The sequence below is a fragment of the Chroicocephalus ridibundus genome, chromosome 7, assembly GCF_963924245.1.
Source record: "Chroicocephalus ridibundus chromosome 7, bChrRid1.1, whole genome shotgun sequence".
Lineage (NCBI taxonomy): Eukaryota > Metazoa > Chordata > Aves > Charadriiformes > Laridae > Chroicocephalus > Chroicocephalus ridibundus.
The window spans coordinates 56,760,854-56,779,808 of record NC_086290.1 but is presented as its reverse complement, the minus strand read 5'-3'; the positions used below and the strand labels follow the sequence as shown (position 1 = coordinate 56,779,808).

The 18,955-nt window shown below is 43.3% G+C and overlaps 1 protein-coding gene across 6 annotated transcripts in view; it reads left to right on the top strand.

Annotated features, from left to right (window-relative positions):
• RFFL (ring finger and FYVE like domain containing E3 ubiquitin protein ligase) overlaps positions 1-18,955 on the top strand; it is a 33,932-nt gene that overhangs the window by 11,649 nt on the left and 3,328 nt on the right. For 4 of the 6 annotated variants that reach the window (XM_063340533.1, XM_063340531.1, XM_063340529.1 and 1 more), the window contains 5 exons: positions 9,311-9,507; positions 14,697-15,101; positions 16,994-17,077; positions 17,459-17,666; positions 18,869-18,892. In XM_063340533.1, the coding sequence (XP_063196603.1) occupies positions 9,316-9,507; positions 14,697-15,101; positions 16,994-17,077; positions 17,459-17,666; positions 18,869-18,892 (913 nt within the window). In that variant the 5' untranslated portion in view covers positions 9,311-9,315. Of the gene's footprint in view, positions 1-1,861; positions 2,355-8,331; positions 8,400-9,310; positions 9,508-14,696; positions 15,102-16,993; positions 17,078-17,458; positions 17,667-18,868; positions 18,893-18,955 lie in introns of those variants that run through there. The other 2 variants (XM_063340534.1, XM_063340530.1) reach the window with 2 other exon arrangements.

The window sequence follows — 18,955 nt, the reverse complement described above, 5'->3', positions numbered from 1 at the left end:
AATTTTCAGGTTGTCATTTAGCAATTTATTGCTACATATTGCAATTACAATTCTAGCAGCTACCCCCTGCTTGAAAAAACCGGCTGGCCGAAACTAAATCCAAGGTAGGCTTGTGACGATGTGAATGAACAGAGGGAAAAATTCAGAGCGTGAGCCAGCATTGACCTTTTTCCCTGTAATGAAAAGGACTGATTGAAGACGGTATGTGATAGTCTAGGATTCCTGGACTGCTCGTTGCTGAAGTTTTGACAGAGAACGTCCACTTTCGCTGCCACTTTTGTGTGTGGGACAAAGGAGAGAGAGACACCTACACCCAGGCAGGATGCTAGGAGGGTGGGAATGGTAATAAAAGAGTACTCCGGAGTCTTACTTCTCCAGACTTTTCTTTCTTCTCTTTCTGACTTGGTTTATGCCATATATTGCAGCTGACTTAATTTTGTCTTGCTGATGGATAGCGTACCAGTGTGAAAGAGTGCACTGGATTTTTTAATTGTTTTTTAGCATAGCAGGAGAGTGGAAGGGAGATATTCTATCTAGGGTCACAGCATATTACTCGGGAAGAGGTATGGGACTAAGGAATTAAGACAGACTGGGTAAGATAAATAATTTTCTAAAACTAGTCACATGATTTCATTAATCATTTTTTTTTCTTGTTTTGTGTTAACTTGCTGGAAGAACGTCACTGACTTGCAAAGGAAACAGCTGTTGTTGAATTTCCATCTTGGCAGATCTTAGAGACCTAAATTACAGACCATCTTAGAGACCAAATTAAGACCATTTTAGAGACCTAATTACAGTTAATAGCAAGAAGAACTTTTTATCTAAATATTTTTCAATATATAAAGTGCAATTTTGGGTCAAAATAAACAGTTTCCATTGAAATAACACACCCCCCAGGTACCTGGTTCCTTTTAAAACAAAACTGGATTTCCAAGCTTCTCATGTTAAAATTGGGGAAAAATCATTTGGGTTTACTTGTGCTGCAGAGGAGAAAGTAGGTGGGTGAGTTTGCAGTTCAGGTGCAAGGCTGGGAGTCCAGTGAGAGGGTTCCTGTTTCTGCTGTTGCGTTAGCTTCCTCTGCAATGCTGCATATAAATCACACAGCTTTCTAAAACCGTTTCCTCAATTTTAAACTGAAAATTGCAGCGCTGTAATTTCAAAGAGGTGCTTGAAGCTTAGATCCTTCATGCTTGTAACAGTATTGGGGGGATTTGCTGATGGGCAAAGGAGCTTTCACCAAAGATCTACCTGTAAATCTGACAAACGGCATCAGCAAGTGTTGTGGAGAGTAAGCTTGCGAATTACTTGTAACATAGCGTGCCGATAAACACTGGTAAAGCTGCAGTATTCTTAGAATAGCCACTGTATTTTTTTCATGTATCTGAAAACTCTAATTCTTAATTTTTTTCTCTTTTGAAGCAAATTTTCTAAGGGCTTACTTTGCAAATAATTTACTCCAGTGCAAATCAGGTTATAGCAGTATGAAAGGATCTCTGTCTGCCTGATGGTTTCCTCTGTACCATATAACTAGGAATTTACTTTGGTGCTTCTTTCGGAACCAGCAATAATTTCAGGTGATAGTGTTTCATCAGAGCAGTGTGTGGCTGTCTCTGCCGAACTGCAGTGGCCCCGTTCCAGCTTTTTCCTGCGCTGCTTTACACCCTGCCCCAATGGGGAACGCTGTTTACTTTTTGCTCTGTGGTAAATGGATGTCACTTCCTTGATTAAAATGCTGGTACGCAGCCAAATTCTCTTCCTTTGGGCTCGCATGCTGGGAGCGTGCAGCGCACCTAGTAAGCGCTCCCGTTGGTGAATCCAGTTGTGTGCCACGCTCCTTGATCTGGCTCCTGGCTGGACGTGTTGGGATGTGCTGCGTCTCCTGACTTCTGAGATGCTCAGCGCTCAGACGTAGAGGCTTTTGAAGGCATCCCCGCGGTGGAGAAGCACAGATGCGGCTGTGTCGTGCTGTATTGAAGCGGGTCTGAAGATGGATCACCAGGACACGTGAACTGATCTACCAGCCGCGTACTGCCCACATGCGATGGGGAAGGTCTAGACAGCGTTCGGGCATGGAGTGCCGGTATCAGCCTGCTCTGTCCATCGAAAGCAGCCGGTGGATGTGAGTCTGGAGACAGTGTTCAAGTGCAGATGGTAGCCCTGATGTGCCTTGTGACAGCGCAGGCACTCGAGGACACGCAGAAGCCTCACCAAGACGCCATAGAAACCAACCTGGACATGGGGTTCTGACTCCGCTCGGTGCAGATTGACCGGAATACTCTGTCCTCTGCCTTCATAGCTGGCCACTTCCTCACCTGAAACACTGTAGACTGACATCAAAGTTGCTGATCAGACTGGTGAGCAATCATGTATTTGTCTGTCTAAAGATTATTGGTATTGCATACTTAGATGGTTAGAGCTGTGAAACGTCTCCAGATGTTCTGAAGGCACAGAACAAAATGGAAAAATGTCTCCTCCCTCCAAACAAAATTTCAGTTTCTCTTCCCCCTGGATGCTCATGTTTCCAGCTATGATACAGTGCGGGTATTTATTTACTTATTTTTTCAAGATCTGCATGCTGTCACCTCGGGCACGCGTGAACTCGTACCTTTAGTCATAAACACATTTTTTTCTATCCCTAGGTAAAAATCTTATCTGTTCAATCCAGTTGTTGTATATAGCAAATTAGATTTACGTGCTTTGTGATCAGCCAGGGCTGGTCCCCACTTTTCATTTTCTCATGCTTTGTACTGGTTAAGACGCCACCTCTGCAAATGTCATGCTTGGGCTGGCGACCTGCCGCCTTCCCTTGTGCCTCCTGCGAATGGCTAATTCGCTGTCTTTTCCACCTGTCCCAACATATGGTTGCTCCCATTTATCATAATTCAGGTCTGTGTGCCTGTGACACAGGCTGATAAAAATAGTACTTCAGGCAGAAATGTCATTTGAGCAGATTATTTGATAGCTCTGTTACCAAGTAAATACTAATTTTTGACCAAGCAAGCTGTGAATTCCGTTTGTAAGTGGTAGGTTATTAGTGAAATTAAATTTTAGCAAGGCATTTCTTATCAGTGCAGGTTTACTAAAAAAAAAGTAGTACATTGTAACAATGAGCAATTGTACAATGCTATTAATGAGGAACCAAGATCGTTAACTCATTAAATATTTAAATCATTGCAAAACAGCATTCATGGAAGTGGAATCTGATGAATTTTGCAGGGGATACAGCATGGAATAATAATACAAAAATAATAATTTTAAACGTACTTTACCAAGACATACATATTTTAAAGCCATACTGCTCTGTTCTGGCTTTCTGAATAGATTTTGGTGATCTTCAAGCTCCTAGAAATGGCAGAACCTACTACTTTTGTGCATAGCATTAATCCCAGCCTTGGTGTGTTGCCTTGAAAGTTGTGTCTTACCGATTAACGCGGTTTTGCTGTTGTGGAGGCCACACGGTGGATAACAGGTCGGATACACGTTGGTGTATAGCATCTGTACTTGAGGCACACAGACCTTGCTGGATTCTGCAGTGTGGCAGTTACCTGGGGTTTGGCAAAGAGTGTGGGGAAGGTGGAGAGAGAAGACTGAGAGACTCTGCATTAACCTCCTGGAAACTGCTGAGAAACGGGAGAAGACGGTTCGGCATCATAGGGTGGTTCTGAAAGGTAGGAAGCAGGTAGTCAAAAGAGCATGGCCTCTCGATGAATGAGATGGAAAGGGGAGCTTCATGGTTTAGGGAGCTGATAGAAAAGCAGCTCATTGTGGTGAACGGTTGTCTCCTAAATTAGGAGGTGTGAGGGCAACTGATAGAGCTAATGAGCAAATTTTATTGCAGGAAAGCATGCCCTAGCAAAGCTGCTGTTTGTCTTGCATCTCCCTCCCTTTTTGGCACCCTTCTCCATTCGCAGTAGCCTCAAGGGTCATCAGCCCTGGCGTTCCAGTAGTTGAAGGTCTCTCAGGAGGAGGAGGAGGGTACTTGTTGCTGTGGCTTCTCCTCTCGTGGGAGCAAAATCAGCTGCCTATGGGAGCTCAGTTCCTTTTGATCCCTTAACTCAAGTCTCTCATTGGTGCTACTGCATTCCAGCCTCCAAATTCCTGAGCAGTCACGAAAAGAAGCCAGACACAGTCATCAAGAGCTTTATTACACAGAGCCAAAAGCTCAATGATTCTGAGATGTTCCTTTTGCTTGTTCTAGTCCCTTACTGTTTGTACTCTTACGAAATTAAAGGGAAATTTTATACTCAAACATAAACCACTGTTTTCCTATACAGCCAAAGCCTACCCTGCGACAGAAATCCACAAAGCATGTGTAATAAATCCTGTATGTAGACAGTGATCTCTGATACTCCAGACAGCAAGTTTATGGCATTAATACTGCATATATAGTGAGAACCTGAGTTCAAACACGTTTTTTTAATGAAGATGGAAGGTATAAAAATCCAGGCTTGCATTATGAATGCTGTCTTCAACAGTGTATGGGAGGAAAACTTCGACATCGCTGGTGCTTCCTCCAGAATTAAATCATGCTTGCAAATTTATACAAAACTCATGGTGACGTATAGAACATGTTAATGAACAGGTGGTGAAATGAATTTCACTCTTCTGTTTTAAAATCAGTGAAGAGAGTCACAGAGTTCACAGCTTCATACTGAAAAAAACCCAGCTGTCTGTCAGAGCACGGCAGTGTGCTCGCATTGCTTTGCCCATCAACCATGGCAAGAAGATAAAACAATCCCCCCCTTCCCAAGAACGAGCCCAGCGTGATGATTGCCATGTGGGTGGATGTGTTTGCAGGTCCAAGACGGAGTGTTTAATCTTGCATCTCCACCCTTGGTGAAGCTCCTTCTCCCTTTGCTCTTGCAGATGCTCTAAGCACAACATGCAGTTAGGGTTTAGGGCAGGTACTTTTTGGCTGCCTGAAGTCATCTGTTGAGCGCCTGCCATATAGATTTTCAGTTTCCCAAAAACACGCTTGGCTGCATAGTTAAAACGGTTATTTTCTGTGGCTCCCACTGGCCAATATGAGGATCATGTCCAAGAATAATGAAGATTGCTGATAGTAGTCATGACTGTAACTTTCATCACGCCAGTAAGTCAACATCTTTTATTCGAGAAGCTGCTTGAGAACTCCTGAAATGTACGGTGTCGCTAACTTTTCCAAACCTACATGTTAATACTAGTCAGGTTACTGTAAGTGTTTACCAAGCCCTGGAGCAGAAGCGATAAGTAGCTCTTTCTGCTGGTTAATGTTGTGGCTGGGCATTCATTTGTCACTTCAGTGTAATTGGGGAGCTCCTTGCACGTAAAACTGCCCTTCATCTGCAAAGGATTGACGGGCTTTACCCAGGGCAGTGCTTTCCAGCTGTGATGCTCAAACTCTGTCCCATCTGTACCAACAGCCCATCCATCAAAGCATTGCTTACGGAAATTATCAGTTTCTGGATGGTGCTGACGATATTCCTCTGAATGAGTAATAAAATAAACAAGGGGATAATTGCGCTGTAGAGCGCCACAGCATTGTGGAGATATCTAGGAAATTGCCACCCTGAAATTTCACCGTGAAATTCTGCTTGCTACTACCAGTCCTCACCCACCGGCAGTGCATATTTCCTCGGGTCTAAAACTGACACCGTATAGAACAAGGGAAAAATCCCTCTTGAAGCACCTGCTGAATCTTCCCTGCGTTCCTTGTTGTCTTCTTAGTGCGGCTGTAGGCAGATCCAGAGATGTTTTAGCATCTGAAGCCTCAGTCAAACCTGCTCGGTAGTATAGCTGCCAGTTAGCAAAGTTTTGCCGAACTGGTGGCAGCATTTTAAGTTCCCATGTAGCATCCACTGCACGTTCCGGGTATCAGCAGTGTAATCGTTGCTTTTCAGCCATTGTGGTCTCCTGGGGAATCCGGAAATGGTAGCAGACAGCTACAGAATTAGTTGGGGCAATGTTGACCGAGATGCAGAGTGTGATGGCCGCTGTATGGGCAGAGGTGGAAACATTCGTGAGCTCCTTTTGTTGCACTTGGAGCAGTCCGAGCCGTGGTGTGGCATCGCCCGGGTGCTGTCCCCGACCCGTATGCCCTGTGGAGGTGGTTGCTGGCTGGCAGGTACCTCTCGGTGTGCCTGGAGGAGAATCCGGCTTTGTGTAAGAGCTGAGGGTGGCACGAGGAGCGTGGGATGCCCGCTCACAGCGCAAAGTAGGTGCTCGGCAGGAACCCAGCAGCCTCCCGAAATGCTGATAGAGAAGTGAGAGCTGTTCGTTTGTGTGTGGATACCGACTATCAGCACGAGGTGGCTTTCAGTGAAGCATCTTTGTCAATGGAAACACTGCATGTAGACAAGCCCTAACTTAAACTTACACCTATATGTGGGGGTCCTCAAGTAATTAAAACCTGGCATACGCTGGCACAGGCTGAAGTAGTGCGCCTGTGTTGTAGGAATGGCTGTCGTGTTTCCACGTGCCCCTTAACGAGGGGAAATGTCTTTGGGAAAGCATTACAGATAGAGGACGGTCCTGGTTATCAGCCATTTGTTTATGGACGTTTCCCTTCCCTGCTTTTGTGGATGAGCAGGATTAAGGTTCTTCTAAAGCAACATCTGAGCCTTTTGTCAATCATTTCCTGGCAATTACACAAAACTACAGCTCCAGCTGAATGCTGAGTTCTGTCTTATTTTATCCTGGTTTGTGCACTCCCTTGTGTTTTTCTTCCCAGTGTTTGACACGTTGCAATGTTCCAGAGTGAATTAGAGGGCTGTCTTTTTTAGAAAAACAAAGTTTTTGGGGCAGGCAGTAGCGTTTGTGTATTCTGTTATCGTGGGTGGCCTTCGGTTTGCAGGGGTCCTCCAAACAGGAAGAGAACCGACTACGGACGCAGTTTTCCACTGCTGTGGAGGCTGTGAATACTTGGTTCGCTGTGCAGCTTTCGTGTTGTTTAGATTTGCAATTCCTAGGAACAAATTAAACCTCCAATCAGCACGGTTTAAAATAGAAATTCAGTGTTTTTGCAATAGAAAGGATGTGTTCACTTCTGAGTGGGACCAATAGCTTGAAAATTAAGGTGCAGAAAGAGAGTCAGTCAGTTTCGTTTACGTATGATATCTAAAGTATGTGTTTTGATAGCAGTGCAGAGCTAATACAAATGGATGATACGTTATTTCTGTGCATGGGGCACTTCTCTCCATGTATTTATTAAGTGATAATTACCTCTGCTTATGCAAGATGAGTACTGTGGCATGCGAAACTAATCGTTAGGCTAAGACACTGCAGTTCAGGCTTCACATCCCTGTGTGTCAGTAAGAACTTGCACTGGTTTTCATTGATTCTTGTTTATGTTCATAAATAATAACAGCGTTTAAGCTTATGGTCTTCTGACAGCAGGTTTTGAACACAGGGATGTAACATCAATCAAAGTTCTTGGTGGCCCAAAGGATCTCGTTGTCTTGCGGTGTGATGACTCTCCCGAGTGTTTTCCGTGCAGAGCACGCACGCTCCTGCCAAGGTGGTTTGGTGTCCGGGCTCCTGGGGAAGCAGAGCAGCTTGCTTTTTGTGTCTGAGAATAGCTCCAAATGGATGGTCAAGGCACCTCCAAAATCTGCTGTCAGCACTCGGTGAGAGGACTGTAGGGCATGGAGAACGCACTGACGCCGCTTTAGTGCTGTGATTGTCGGTGTTTGATAGAAGCAGCATTTGAATTCTTTGACACCACAGGCATCTGTAGTAATAGCCTTGCACCGTGTGTCTCTCTGCCGTGCCTTTGGTCACCCCTGTCCTTTCACCCCTGTCCTTTCGTGCAATTTACACGACAGCATTGTGCACATCCGTTACGCTACGAATTGTTTATCATGTCGTGAATCTGTAGATTTTCACTTACACATTAAAATCTGCTGAGCCTGCAGGGTAGAGTTCATTGGTAAGCCCACCATTGTGGATTTTGAAAGGCATACGTCCACTGCAGCGACAGCAGGAACTTTGACGAGCCAAATTCAGCTGGATTTTGAAAGGATTAAAGATGCCACTAAAGCTACAGATACTGGAACCGCACCAAACTGCAAAAGCTTCCCAATTCAAGTACATCAACCCAAAAGATTTAACAGGGCTTAAAACAAAACAAAACCCAACAGAACAGTATGTTAGTATATCATACCAAATAACCTTTAGGACTCATACCAGCCCCCTTCCCTCGGGAATCTGGAGTCTTACAGTGGCGCTACTTACTGAGGCGGAAGAAAGGAATTGGCTGTGTAGCTGAGAGATGTTTTATTTCCAGAAGTTTATGAAGTGGAGCAGTGGCTGAACACTTATCAGTGATGCATCTGATTTTTAAGACATTAAAGAAAACATAGTCCAGGAACTACCGTGTGAACGCAGAAATGCAGAGGAGGCAATTTGTATTCTGTTTACCAGTAAGTGATGACACATGGTGTATGGTCTAGAAGCTGAATGCCCAGATGAATTCCGATTTCTTTGTAAACTCCCAAAAGCAAGTTTATAGCAGTGTGTTTCTGGCATACTGCTGCATGGGTGGTCTTAGAAGGCTCTAAAACTGTGTATTTTGCACTGGACTGTTAGGATTTTCGGTAAGTGTATATATATATCGATATTTGGCTTGCAAAAAAAAAAAAAAGTGATTATGTGTCTCAAATGCAATTGTTTTCCCAAGTAAGTTACCAAAAGCTAGTATTTGATTTTTCGTATGTTGCTGACATTTACTCACTGTGTGATGATTTAGCCTTGTAATGCTGCAAATTCAGTTGAGAACTGGCATATAACATAAATCAGTGGCTCCACTGTCCTCGTCTTTTATTTTATCTTTTTAGATTTGTAGCTGTAAATCTGTAAAGAGATTTAGAATGAAACTGAAGAATAGCCATCTATGATCTTGCTGCTGATTTTATTTCAATAATGTATGAGACGTAATTTGAGCTTCTGTTTGCTTTTCCTGATGCACCAAAAAAAATAAGTGTATTACAGTTTATGTGGAATAGAGACAGCCTGTTACGGCAAACTTGATGATGGAGTCTCATGCAGCCATAACATAAATTTTATCTTATCTTTGCTGTACTCTATTAACTCTAAGAAATTCCAGTAATAACTATCCTGAACTTTATTTCTTCTTGCTCACAAAAGGCATACCGTGCTGGGCTGGCTTTTGCATGTGCTTTTAAGTTAGAGGAAAGTCCAAAACTGACAAACACACTGTCAAAAATGAATTGCTGGTGGGAAATTTAAATATGCATTTTAGGCTTTGTTCTCACTTCAGCTCACAGATTGTTTCCCATGTCGTTTCTAATGTGTCTCTGTTTCCCACTTTCAGTGACTATGTGGGCAAGCTGTTGTAATTGGTTTTGTCTGGATGGCTCACCTGAAGAGATGCAGCCGCAGCCGCAGCCGCAGCAGGGAGCCGGAGCCCAGGCGTATTCCAACCCCGGGTACAGCTCCTTCCCCTCTCCCACCGCTCCTGAACAGAGCTGCAAAGCCTGTGGCGTGCGCTTCGACAGCTCCTCGAGGAAGGTGAGTCGCAAAGGGCTTCTCCTGCCCCCTGGACTTAGGGCGCTGTTCATCTGACTTCCGTTTAATTAGAAAAAGCCTATTTGAAGAGCAATGGGTGCCCATTAGAGGCTTCTGATTCGAGGACGTGCCATATGGGAGAAGACAGCTTGCCTTTGCTTCTGTCTCTTTAGTCATTCTTTAGCAATTAGCAGAGGTAGTTAAAGATGACTGGAAATGCAGTAGTTAACCTTTAGTAGACTTGGCTTTCCCAGGCACTGAAGAAGAAAGCCAAACTACTTACAATCAGTTAAAGGAGCGTTAACTCGACCATGAGTTTTAAAGTTTGTTATTTAAAAACACTAATGTCCTTTTAAAAAAAAAAAAAAAAAAAAAAAAAAGGTTGCAGCAAGAAGTTTTGTAATCTGTTTGTGCTTTCAGTAAAGGAAGATCTGCATCTCTCTCTTCCAAACTGTTGTTGCTCAAACTAAAAAGCCATGGAAGTTTATTGAGGGTGGGTGTTGAATTGCTGAGGCTCGGTGCCAAAAAGAAAAAAGAAAAGAAAGACTAAATCCATTTTATCTTCTCTGTAAACTTCATTTGTGAGCATATGGATGTCTTGTTGCCGCAAGATTTTTAATTAGACAGCAAACCCTGTCTGGGGCGTTATTTGGGCATGGCGGTTCCTATAATGCTGCTTTAAAAATGTTTTAGTGAGGAAAGTTGCTGAGAGTCCAAACTCTGTGGCTTAAGTGTCTTACGTATAGCATGTTACTGAATTTGTTAATGTGAGAACTTAAAAATTAACAGTGAATTTTGGCCACACCCCTTTTAGATTACATGGGGGAATTAATAAATTCGTCTTTCTTGCACCATTTTATTCGTGCACGCTGGCACATACCTGAGAAATGGTAAGTCTAGGCAGAGCTGTTGCTTTCTACTCATGGAACAACAGGGATGTTTTTGCATTTTTGCCCTGAGAAGTGTTATTGCTCCAGAAATCACTTCAAATTTGAATTTTGGTAATATATTTTGGCGGTTGGGTATATATGCGAATATATTTTGGGTATACAAGTATGCTTAGACTTTTTCTGACAGTAGGCAGATTCTGGGTCAGGTGGGAATGGTGCAGTCACTGCACAGGACTCTGTGTAGTGTTTTCTTCAACATTGTCCTCATTAACGTGATGTATCTTTGCAAACACTTGTGGAAAGAATTATTCAGAATCCAGCGCTTACTCTTCTGCATAGTAGCGAATAGTTGACGTAGACAATTCAGCTTTTGAAATGAAAACAATTCACGCAGTTAAGTCTGGATTAGACAGTAGCAGTGCTAGAGCCATGGTCCCGTTTTTCCTGGTATCTTCTAAAACGTATGTTCTAATATAAGCTGTCTTTAAAGCAGTCTCTTGTGTAAGAGTCACAGTACCACTCCAGATATATGAAAACATACTGAGTGATGGGGGCGAGGTGAAGCTCTGGAGTGCACATTGCAGAGGATCTGCTGAAGCAGTTTAAGGCGTTTCTGCCACCAGCAGACTTCCCTGTTTTCCTGCTGGATTTGGCTGTCAGTGTAACTGGGGCAGCAGAGTACAATGTGTGCTTGTCTCAGCTGCTCCCATTCAGCGCAGACTATCAATGAAAATGAGTTTGAGGATTCTATTTTGCATTGTGGAGGGGGGCTCCTAAACCTTCCTTCCACCTTCCTTCTGCCACCACAACTACTGAGCAGTAATCCGTGGAACCCACTTGAGCTCGGTGGTTACAGGTGGCAAGGCTTAAACAGCTGCGGGAAGGTCTGCCAGAGCTCATCCATCAGCCCTTGGTCTCCAGAAGAGAGCTGGATACGTAACTTATAAAACACGAGAGGTTTGTAAGCCACGTTAATTCTTTAATTCTGTTGATATGGACCAAGAGGTGTATGAAATCTCACTTTGCTGCAATGAGAGTGTGGAAACCTCTGCATTCTTTCCCCCAGGAGAGGCAGTACCTTTGAACTCTAGCGTCCAGTTAATGTTTATGCTGAAATACAGTGGATAAAAATTAATTCCTTCCACATTGGTGACCATAAAGATAACCTAGATTGCTTTAAAAAAAAAACAAAACCAACAAACAAAGAAAAACCCAAAAAGCTGAATGACGGTATCTTAAGTACTCAATCTTTTATCATAACCGTATTTTAATTTTCATCTAACATGGCACCAACTAAAAGGATTAGGCTAGGGGACATTTGAGTGGAGCATGTACTTTAAAAATGCTTTAAAGTAACTATTGGAGCATCTTTAAAGGATGTAAAATTTAATCATGGTAGCAAAAATCTCTCAGGTTTTTTGTGTTTTCCTTCTGTTATGTGGCTTTTTGATCTTGGTTTTCTGCAGCAAACTGATTCCACAAAATCTGCTAAATTTAAAACAAGCGTTCTTCATTTCCCTCTCTGCTGATAGAAGCTATGGCGGCATTCTTGGTGGATAGGTCAGATTGTTATTCCTTCCTCCCCCATTTTCTGATGTCAGTGCCTTAAGTTGGCTGACATTTTCAGGAAGATGCTTTTCTTTGCATACTTACAGAAAAAGCTCCTGGCAAGGCTGAGTGTAAGATTAAAAAAAAGAAAAAAAAGCCAACCCGAACAACAGTAGCCGTAGTGAAAGCTTGAATGTTGGCATTTCTTCATTTCATCCTGCATCCAGAGAAGAGCCAAGTGTATCAAAGGCCCATCCTGGTGTCTCCGGGAGACTAGCCGTTAGAGCAAACAACCAGAACAGGTTCCATTCTGGACAGACTTCTGATTTAAAGTATTTCACTTCTGTTTGACCATCCTGTCGCCGTGCTACCGGTTAGTTAAGCATCATTCAAAAATGGTCTGCCCTCTTAGTAACAGGTTTTAATTTACAACAACATTTGAAACTACTTGTTCGGAAGAGACCGGTGTCTTGAAGCATTGCCCTTTCAGTCAGAGTTCAATGAATATACCGAAGCTGTGAAAGCTGCTTAATACTGAGGTTTGGCAAACAGCTTCTGTGCATGTTTAAATACTTGATGCTCAGATACAGGCTGGGGGATTTTTCTTTTCCCTGAAGACAAATCCTAGTGGTGAACTGATAAGCCCGAGACATGTCTGGTTTTATTTTGACTTCTCAAATGTATCATTTGATAACTAAGGCAGACTCATGTTATTAGTTGATTGCTTGCAAAAAAAAACCATGTTGGATAATGCAGCCCTTGTACTGTGCTTGACGTGATATCTACACACGTCAGTGCTCAAGTGGGGGGTTTCTGGCTGGAAGGTCCTTGGCCGTTCAGCGGTTGCCTTTGGAGCCGGTTTGGCAATCTGCAGAGCACGGGGGAGGCTTCCCCCCGCCAGAGTAAAGCAGGGATGATTGTGTTTTGGTGGTTGTGTTTTGTTTTGTTTTGTTTTTTTTTCCCCCTTGGTTCTTCTGGTTGCTCCCCCATCAGAGATGGGCAATTGAGAGAAGTGAAGTGTTGTCAAAGGGGCTCTTTTCCATTACTCTGCCTTTGTGGAGTGTTTGTTCCCCAGCTCCAGACACATGCACAACCAGTAATTCCTGTCTCTGCCCTGAAAATTTCCTGAGGAACCAGATTGCTCCTGCAATCGTAGGGTCAAAAAAAGTCAGTTACATACGAATGGTTTTTATAATGACCAAGCTAAGGAAAACTTCTCAAAACTGGATGGTATGTGGAAATTGCCCTTCCTGTCTTGCTTTGTGACTGATGAAAGTCACTCGTACTTGGCAGGCCCCCAAACAGCAATTTTGAGATGAGGTTTCAAGTTTGCATGACCAGCGATTCTCTCTGTGGTAGAAATTTTCATGTCTTAAAAGGCTTAGGCAGGAAACTGGGATTCTTTCCACTAGCTGTCATTATAAGTCTATTACCGGGACTAAATGAGAAGTCTGTCGGTTCTAATTGTGAGGGTGTACGTGGGGGGCTGTAAAGGGGATCAGAAGGAGCTGATGTAAGCAAGTAGTATATTTATACCTTTTAAAACATTGAGAAACGTCTGCTTTCTTTGAACTGTGAAGTGAAAAATGTTCGTTAATCACTAGAAGCAATTAATGAAACAATTTTTTTTTTGTCTGAGTTCTCTCCAGCTCCGCGTGTGTATTTTTCCTTGTGTAGCTCTGAAGGGTCAGGATGTCAGGATTTCATAGAGATGCTTTTCTTCTCAGAGACTTGTGAATTAGCATTTTTAACCAGCACTAAAACTAGTTCTTTCTTCCCTCAGGACTTCTTAAAAGGCGCATAATGCGGCTGTTCTGCTGCTATTCCTATTGGAAAATGTAGAATTTGACTTTCCAAAGTGTTGAACAGTCAAGTTTCTGCAGAAGCCAACATGGACTGTGAGTGCTTGGAACTTCTGAAAATCGAGCCCTCAGTGACAAGATCAGAACAGTGTAAAATATAAACATTAAACAACAGAATTTAATCTATAAAGCTTTTTTAAACATCTGGGGCCTAATATTTCCAAAACTTCCAACACTTTCTGTCTAGCACCTAACTGGCACACAGTGTGCGTATTATTTTCAAAATAAACTGGCTATTTTTGTTGCATAAATAAATGTTGTATTCTTTGAAGTCTGTCAGACACTGCAAGCCTTGCTGTTTCCTTTTCCTCTTATGGTGAAAAAAAAGATTCATTTCTTAATTGCAGAAAATTGTAGGGGGAAAAAAAACAGGGGGGGAGGCCACTCTTAGCGAGTATTAAATTTATGAAATAGATAAATGTTTTTAAGTAGTTCTCTCCAATGCTTGAGCTTTCTTAATGCACAGAGCAGTATTTCGTTGTTTCACAAAGCAATGCACAGCTGTAATTAACTTGAAAGTCTGCTGCCTCATCGGTATCTCCTGATCTCATCTGTGGCTTAAACTGGACGAACAGGTCGGGAATATGGTGCAGAAAACTCCTGTCACTTGAGGGAATTGTTTAAAAATACTGTATTTCCTTCTGAATAAATGGAGTGTAAACAGTGATTTTTAAGAACTATGAAGAATCTAATGATCTGCTCACGGGATCAGTCCTTTTCCTCATCTAGGAACAGGAGTGAGTAACTTGGCACTTTTTCGTAAATTAGGTTTTGTATGCTATAACAGAGGCTATCACTCACTTTGGCTTCCAGATAGTAGGGGAGCGCTGCCTGCGGTTGTTGTGGCAGGTCATGGTGCGTGGGTTTGATTCTGTTCCCTTCTCTTTACCAGCACATCTGCTTGGACTGTAAAAAGAATTTTTGTACATCCTGCTCAAACCAGCCCGAAGGCGGTCCCCTTCTCTGCCACCTATGCCAGCGTTTCCGAGCCACGGCTTTTCAGCGGGAAGAGTTGATAAAGATGAAGGTGAAGGATCTACGAGACTATTTGGCACTCCGTGAGATTTCCACAGAGTTGTGTCGTGAAAAGGAGGACTTGGTATTTCTGATTCTTGGCCAGCAGCCCGTGACTACCCAGGAAGATCAGATAAGAACAAATCCATTTAATACTAGTGCCTCTGGACAGCAAGACTTTGTGATTCTCCCACCAACCAGCATAGCATCTTCTACCTCGCATGATGCGTCTCCCGTGTCTGCAGATCCCATCTCAAGTTCACTAGCTCAGGAACATCAACAGGTACAGTCTCTAGCCAGAAGCATCTTTTGCAAACTCATTCATCTCTGGTTTTGGATTAACTACTAAGATGTTGCATGAGATTTTGCAAGTAGATAATGCACCAAAAAAAATTACATTGAAGATGCCTGCTTAAAAAGCAAGGAGGGCTTCTGTTTAGAACAGATGACAAAATACTTCAGTTGCATTTTATACGTGCTCTTCTCAGGTTTTGGAGTAAGGACCTCACACTTTCCTACAGGATAATTAGGAAAATAAGATGAGTTGTTTTACACTGCCTTGCTGCTGCACCAACTCTGACGTGCTATTTGTTTTCTGCACTAGTGGAATTTAATTTGGTGGGCAGTGCTGGGCGTACTGAACGCTCCCTCTGAGAAAAACATAACTGTTCTGAGACGTGTTTTCTCTGGTGCTCTGCCCCACGCTTGCCATTGCCACTAGATACTCCTGTGACGGGTTCCTTTGGTACCTGATGTTTGTGTTGGGGCGCAGATTTGTCTTGTGTTAATGTCGACAACTTTCTGACAGTTCTATGTAGGTGTTAGATGAAACTGTTATTATTGTTCTCTAATTCACGTGCAAGACAGCAAGCACAATTTGAAGTAATGGTGGATTTGGGGCTGCTGGGGAAGATGATAGTGAGGTGGGTGAGGTTTTTGGTATCTCCTGCACCAAGGCGAATAGTAGACAAAGCCCATGTCCATTGTTAGTCTTCAGTCCACGATGAAACCTGCGGTTCTGATGAACCTTGTCGGGGGCATTTGAGCTTAATTATTTTTTATTGACGTTGCTTTGTTTGTCTTTCTGCTATCTGGTATGGGAAGTTTACTCAGCGTTTGACATCTGCTCCTAGTTCTATTACTGAGTTATTAGGTATATTTAGTTTCCTGGGGACCAGAGCTGTGAAAGTACCTTCTGCTTCCTCAGCAGATACATCTAGCACAAAAGAAGTTTTCCTGGAAAGACATTTTTTACAAATCATTAAAGGGCATTTTCATTCTCAGGTTTTCTGGATATTGCCATCCCAGTTTTTACCAGCATGTTCAGCTCTGTCATCTTCCCTTTCTGGCACATTTCAGCTTCTTGTCTTGACTTGCATGAGATCCAGCTACAGTTCAGGCTCTTTCATCATTATTGTTATTCTTTTGCTTTGTAAATATTAACAAGTCACCGCTTAGATAAGTAGGGTGGTAACATTACAGTCCCCTTTGTCAGTAGGGAAACCCCAGGAGGGAATGATAGCTGCTGAGGCCCCGTCAGCTAGAGTTACACTCCAGTTACTTTCATTTTATTAAGTGCACAAAGCACAAAGTGCCCCTTCTCATTCTCCAGCTTTGTTGCTGCCGCTCCTTCATTTAGTATCACCTATTTGTCCAGTCCAGAACCCACCTGAGGGGGTGCTTCTGTACCGTTGTGTCGAATATGGCCTGTAGCCTTTGAGCTGTGTTACAGAGGAGTCTTACACAGAGCCTTGCACTGATACCCCACGTGCCATCAGAGCTGTGATTCCACACAATGTCACACATTGCAGCCACTGCGGTGAAGGATTGCATATACATATGTGTTTGTGCATATACATTTGGTCTCCACATGATCCAGCCTCACAAGAACATCATGTGGCATCTGTCTGTACCAGTACTCGATCGGGGTTTAAATAAAGCAGGGCTTCAAAAGGTCGGATGCTGCACCGCAGTTTCAAAAAGTTTTACCTGTTTCAAGTTTGTTTTCGTAAGTGCTGCACAGGAAATACCTTCTGCGAGTGTGCTCACTTTTACCATGTGCTGCAGATTGTCCTTCCAGTGGGCAGGGTTTGCAGTTACGCTAATTATCGAGCTTATTTCCCTTTGGACACACAGAGATAACGCTGGTGGTGAAAGCTTTATTTCCTCTTCTAGGCAAACGGTTACGTGCCTCCAAGCCAAGTCGGTATGACAGGAGTTGAGAATGCAGCAGAAGCACCAACAGAGGAGGAGACACAGGTTTGTGTGTCCTGGAATTAGATGACAAGGATTGCCAGGTTTTCTAGGCTGTGTTTGCTACCAGAGTTGTGACTGCAGAGAGGTGGGTGGCTAACCGGTAGTTCAGACTGACCACTGGCAGACCCAAGCAACCCCTTTCTTTGGCATCATCTTGTCCTCCGCATACAGAAAGAACTGGTGTCACTTGGACACTATAATAATAAAAATTATTTATTTCCATCCTAGGACTTGTGTTTCTGATAGATGGAGGAATTCACGGAGTAATGGGAGTTATACGTACATCCAAACGTGAATTCCCGCTAGTGCGCATATTGAAAGTTGATTTAAATCAAAGTGCTATGTGCTGAGGGCAAGAACTATTCCATCTGTGTTCCCTTTCAGTCTACTGACTCAGAAGACAACCTGGTGCCGGGGAGGAAGGCTTCTCTCTCTGATCTAAGAAGCATCGGAGACATCAATGCGCTCTCAGTGCGACAGCTGAAGGAAATTCTTGCTCGCAACTTTGTCAACTACAAAGGCTGCTGTGAAAAGTGGGAGCTGCTAGAGAGAGTGACTCGTCTTTATAAAGAGAAAGACCTTCAGCATCTAGGTAAGAAACTTGGCAAACGTGTGCCTGTTTTCCAGGTTTTCCCTTCTTATGGACAGTTGCAGAAGGAAATAGAACTTCTTTCACGTTTCTGTTTCTTGCAAGTGGGGAGAATGGAGGGTGTTATGCACGTTAGGGTGAAAGTGGCTAAACATTATTCACCGCTACTTGTCGTTGTCTAAGAGGAGAGCGTTGTGGAAGCTCTGGAGAGTGACTTCCCTGTAGCAGCAACAAATGAGAACTGTGCGCCTGTCATCTCGGGGTTGGGTATAGCTGTGGCGCATCGCACTGGTCACTGCATCGCCCTCAGAACAGCTGATGCGTGACTGTAGACAGATGACTGTCAGCGCTGGGGTGAGCTCTTATCTGTTGACTCATGGCAGCTGGCAAAGCGAGCAGGAAAATGCCCTGCCCTAGCAGGAAAATGCTACCAAGAAGCAGCCGGGCAATTCAGAGCGGGCACGTGCTCAGTGACAGTGGCTACCACGGCTGAAGAGTTGTGGTTATCTGTGGTTTGACTCTGTCCTCTTGATCCCAAGAGTGTTCCTCCTGTGTGCTACCCGCTCCTGATGAGGGGACAGTGGTGTGACAGAGGTGCAGAGAGAATGTATCTGGCTTGACTTTCAGGTGCCAGTTCGCAATTCTAGATGATTAGTTTAAAAACACATATACTTGTAAATTGTTTTCTTAAACACATCTCTCTACACCTTCTCCTCTATGAATAAGAAAAGATTTAAGACAACTGCTTTGGGTTTATAATCTTCTTTCATTGTATCTTGTGCTTTTAACAGAATTTACCCTTTTTCTCTTAATTACTGTTGCCCGTGCATGTGTCTCCGCTGTGCTCAAGAGTATCAGTGAGATTGTGTAACACCAAAGAAACTGTCACAAGGGGCTACTGAAATTGTAGTTCTAGGAAGCCAAACACCGCGTACATTCCAGGACCGTCATAGAAATTGAGAAATCGCTTCAGTTCGTTGCTTATCTTTGTGAAGCGTTGACTATTGTGGAAGCTCAGTAACGGAGAGTTTCTATCCTGACCAGAGAATCAGCCTGAACCTCTGCATGGGGATCAGCAAAAAGCAGTTTTGTTTTAGTAACCTCCCTTCAGGGCTTTCATCTCCTGCTTAATAGTACCGCTCGAGTAAAATTTTTTTCCAGCTTCTCTTATTCTCACCAAATAACTTTCTTTTCTTATGTTGCAGTTTCTGACACTGACGATCAAACTGGTAAGTGACATTCTTAATGTTCCTTCAGTCGTCTCATCGCTAAGAATCTCAGTGGTATTTCTG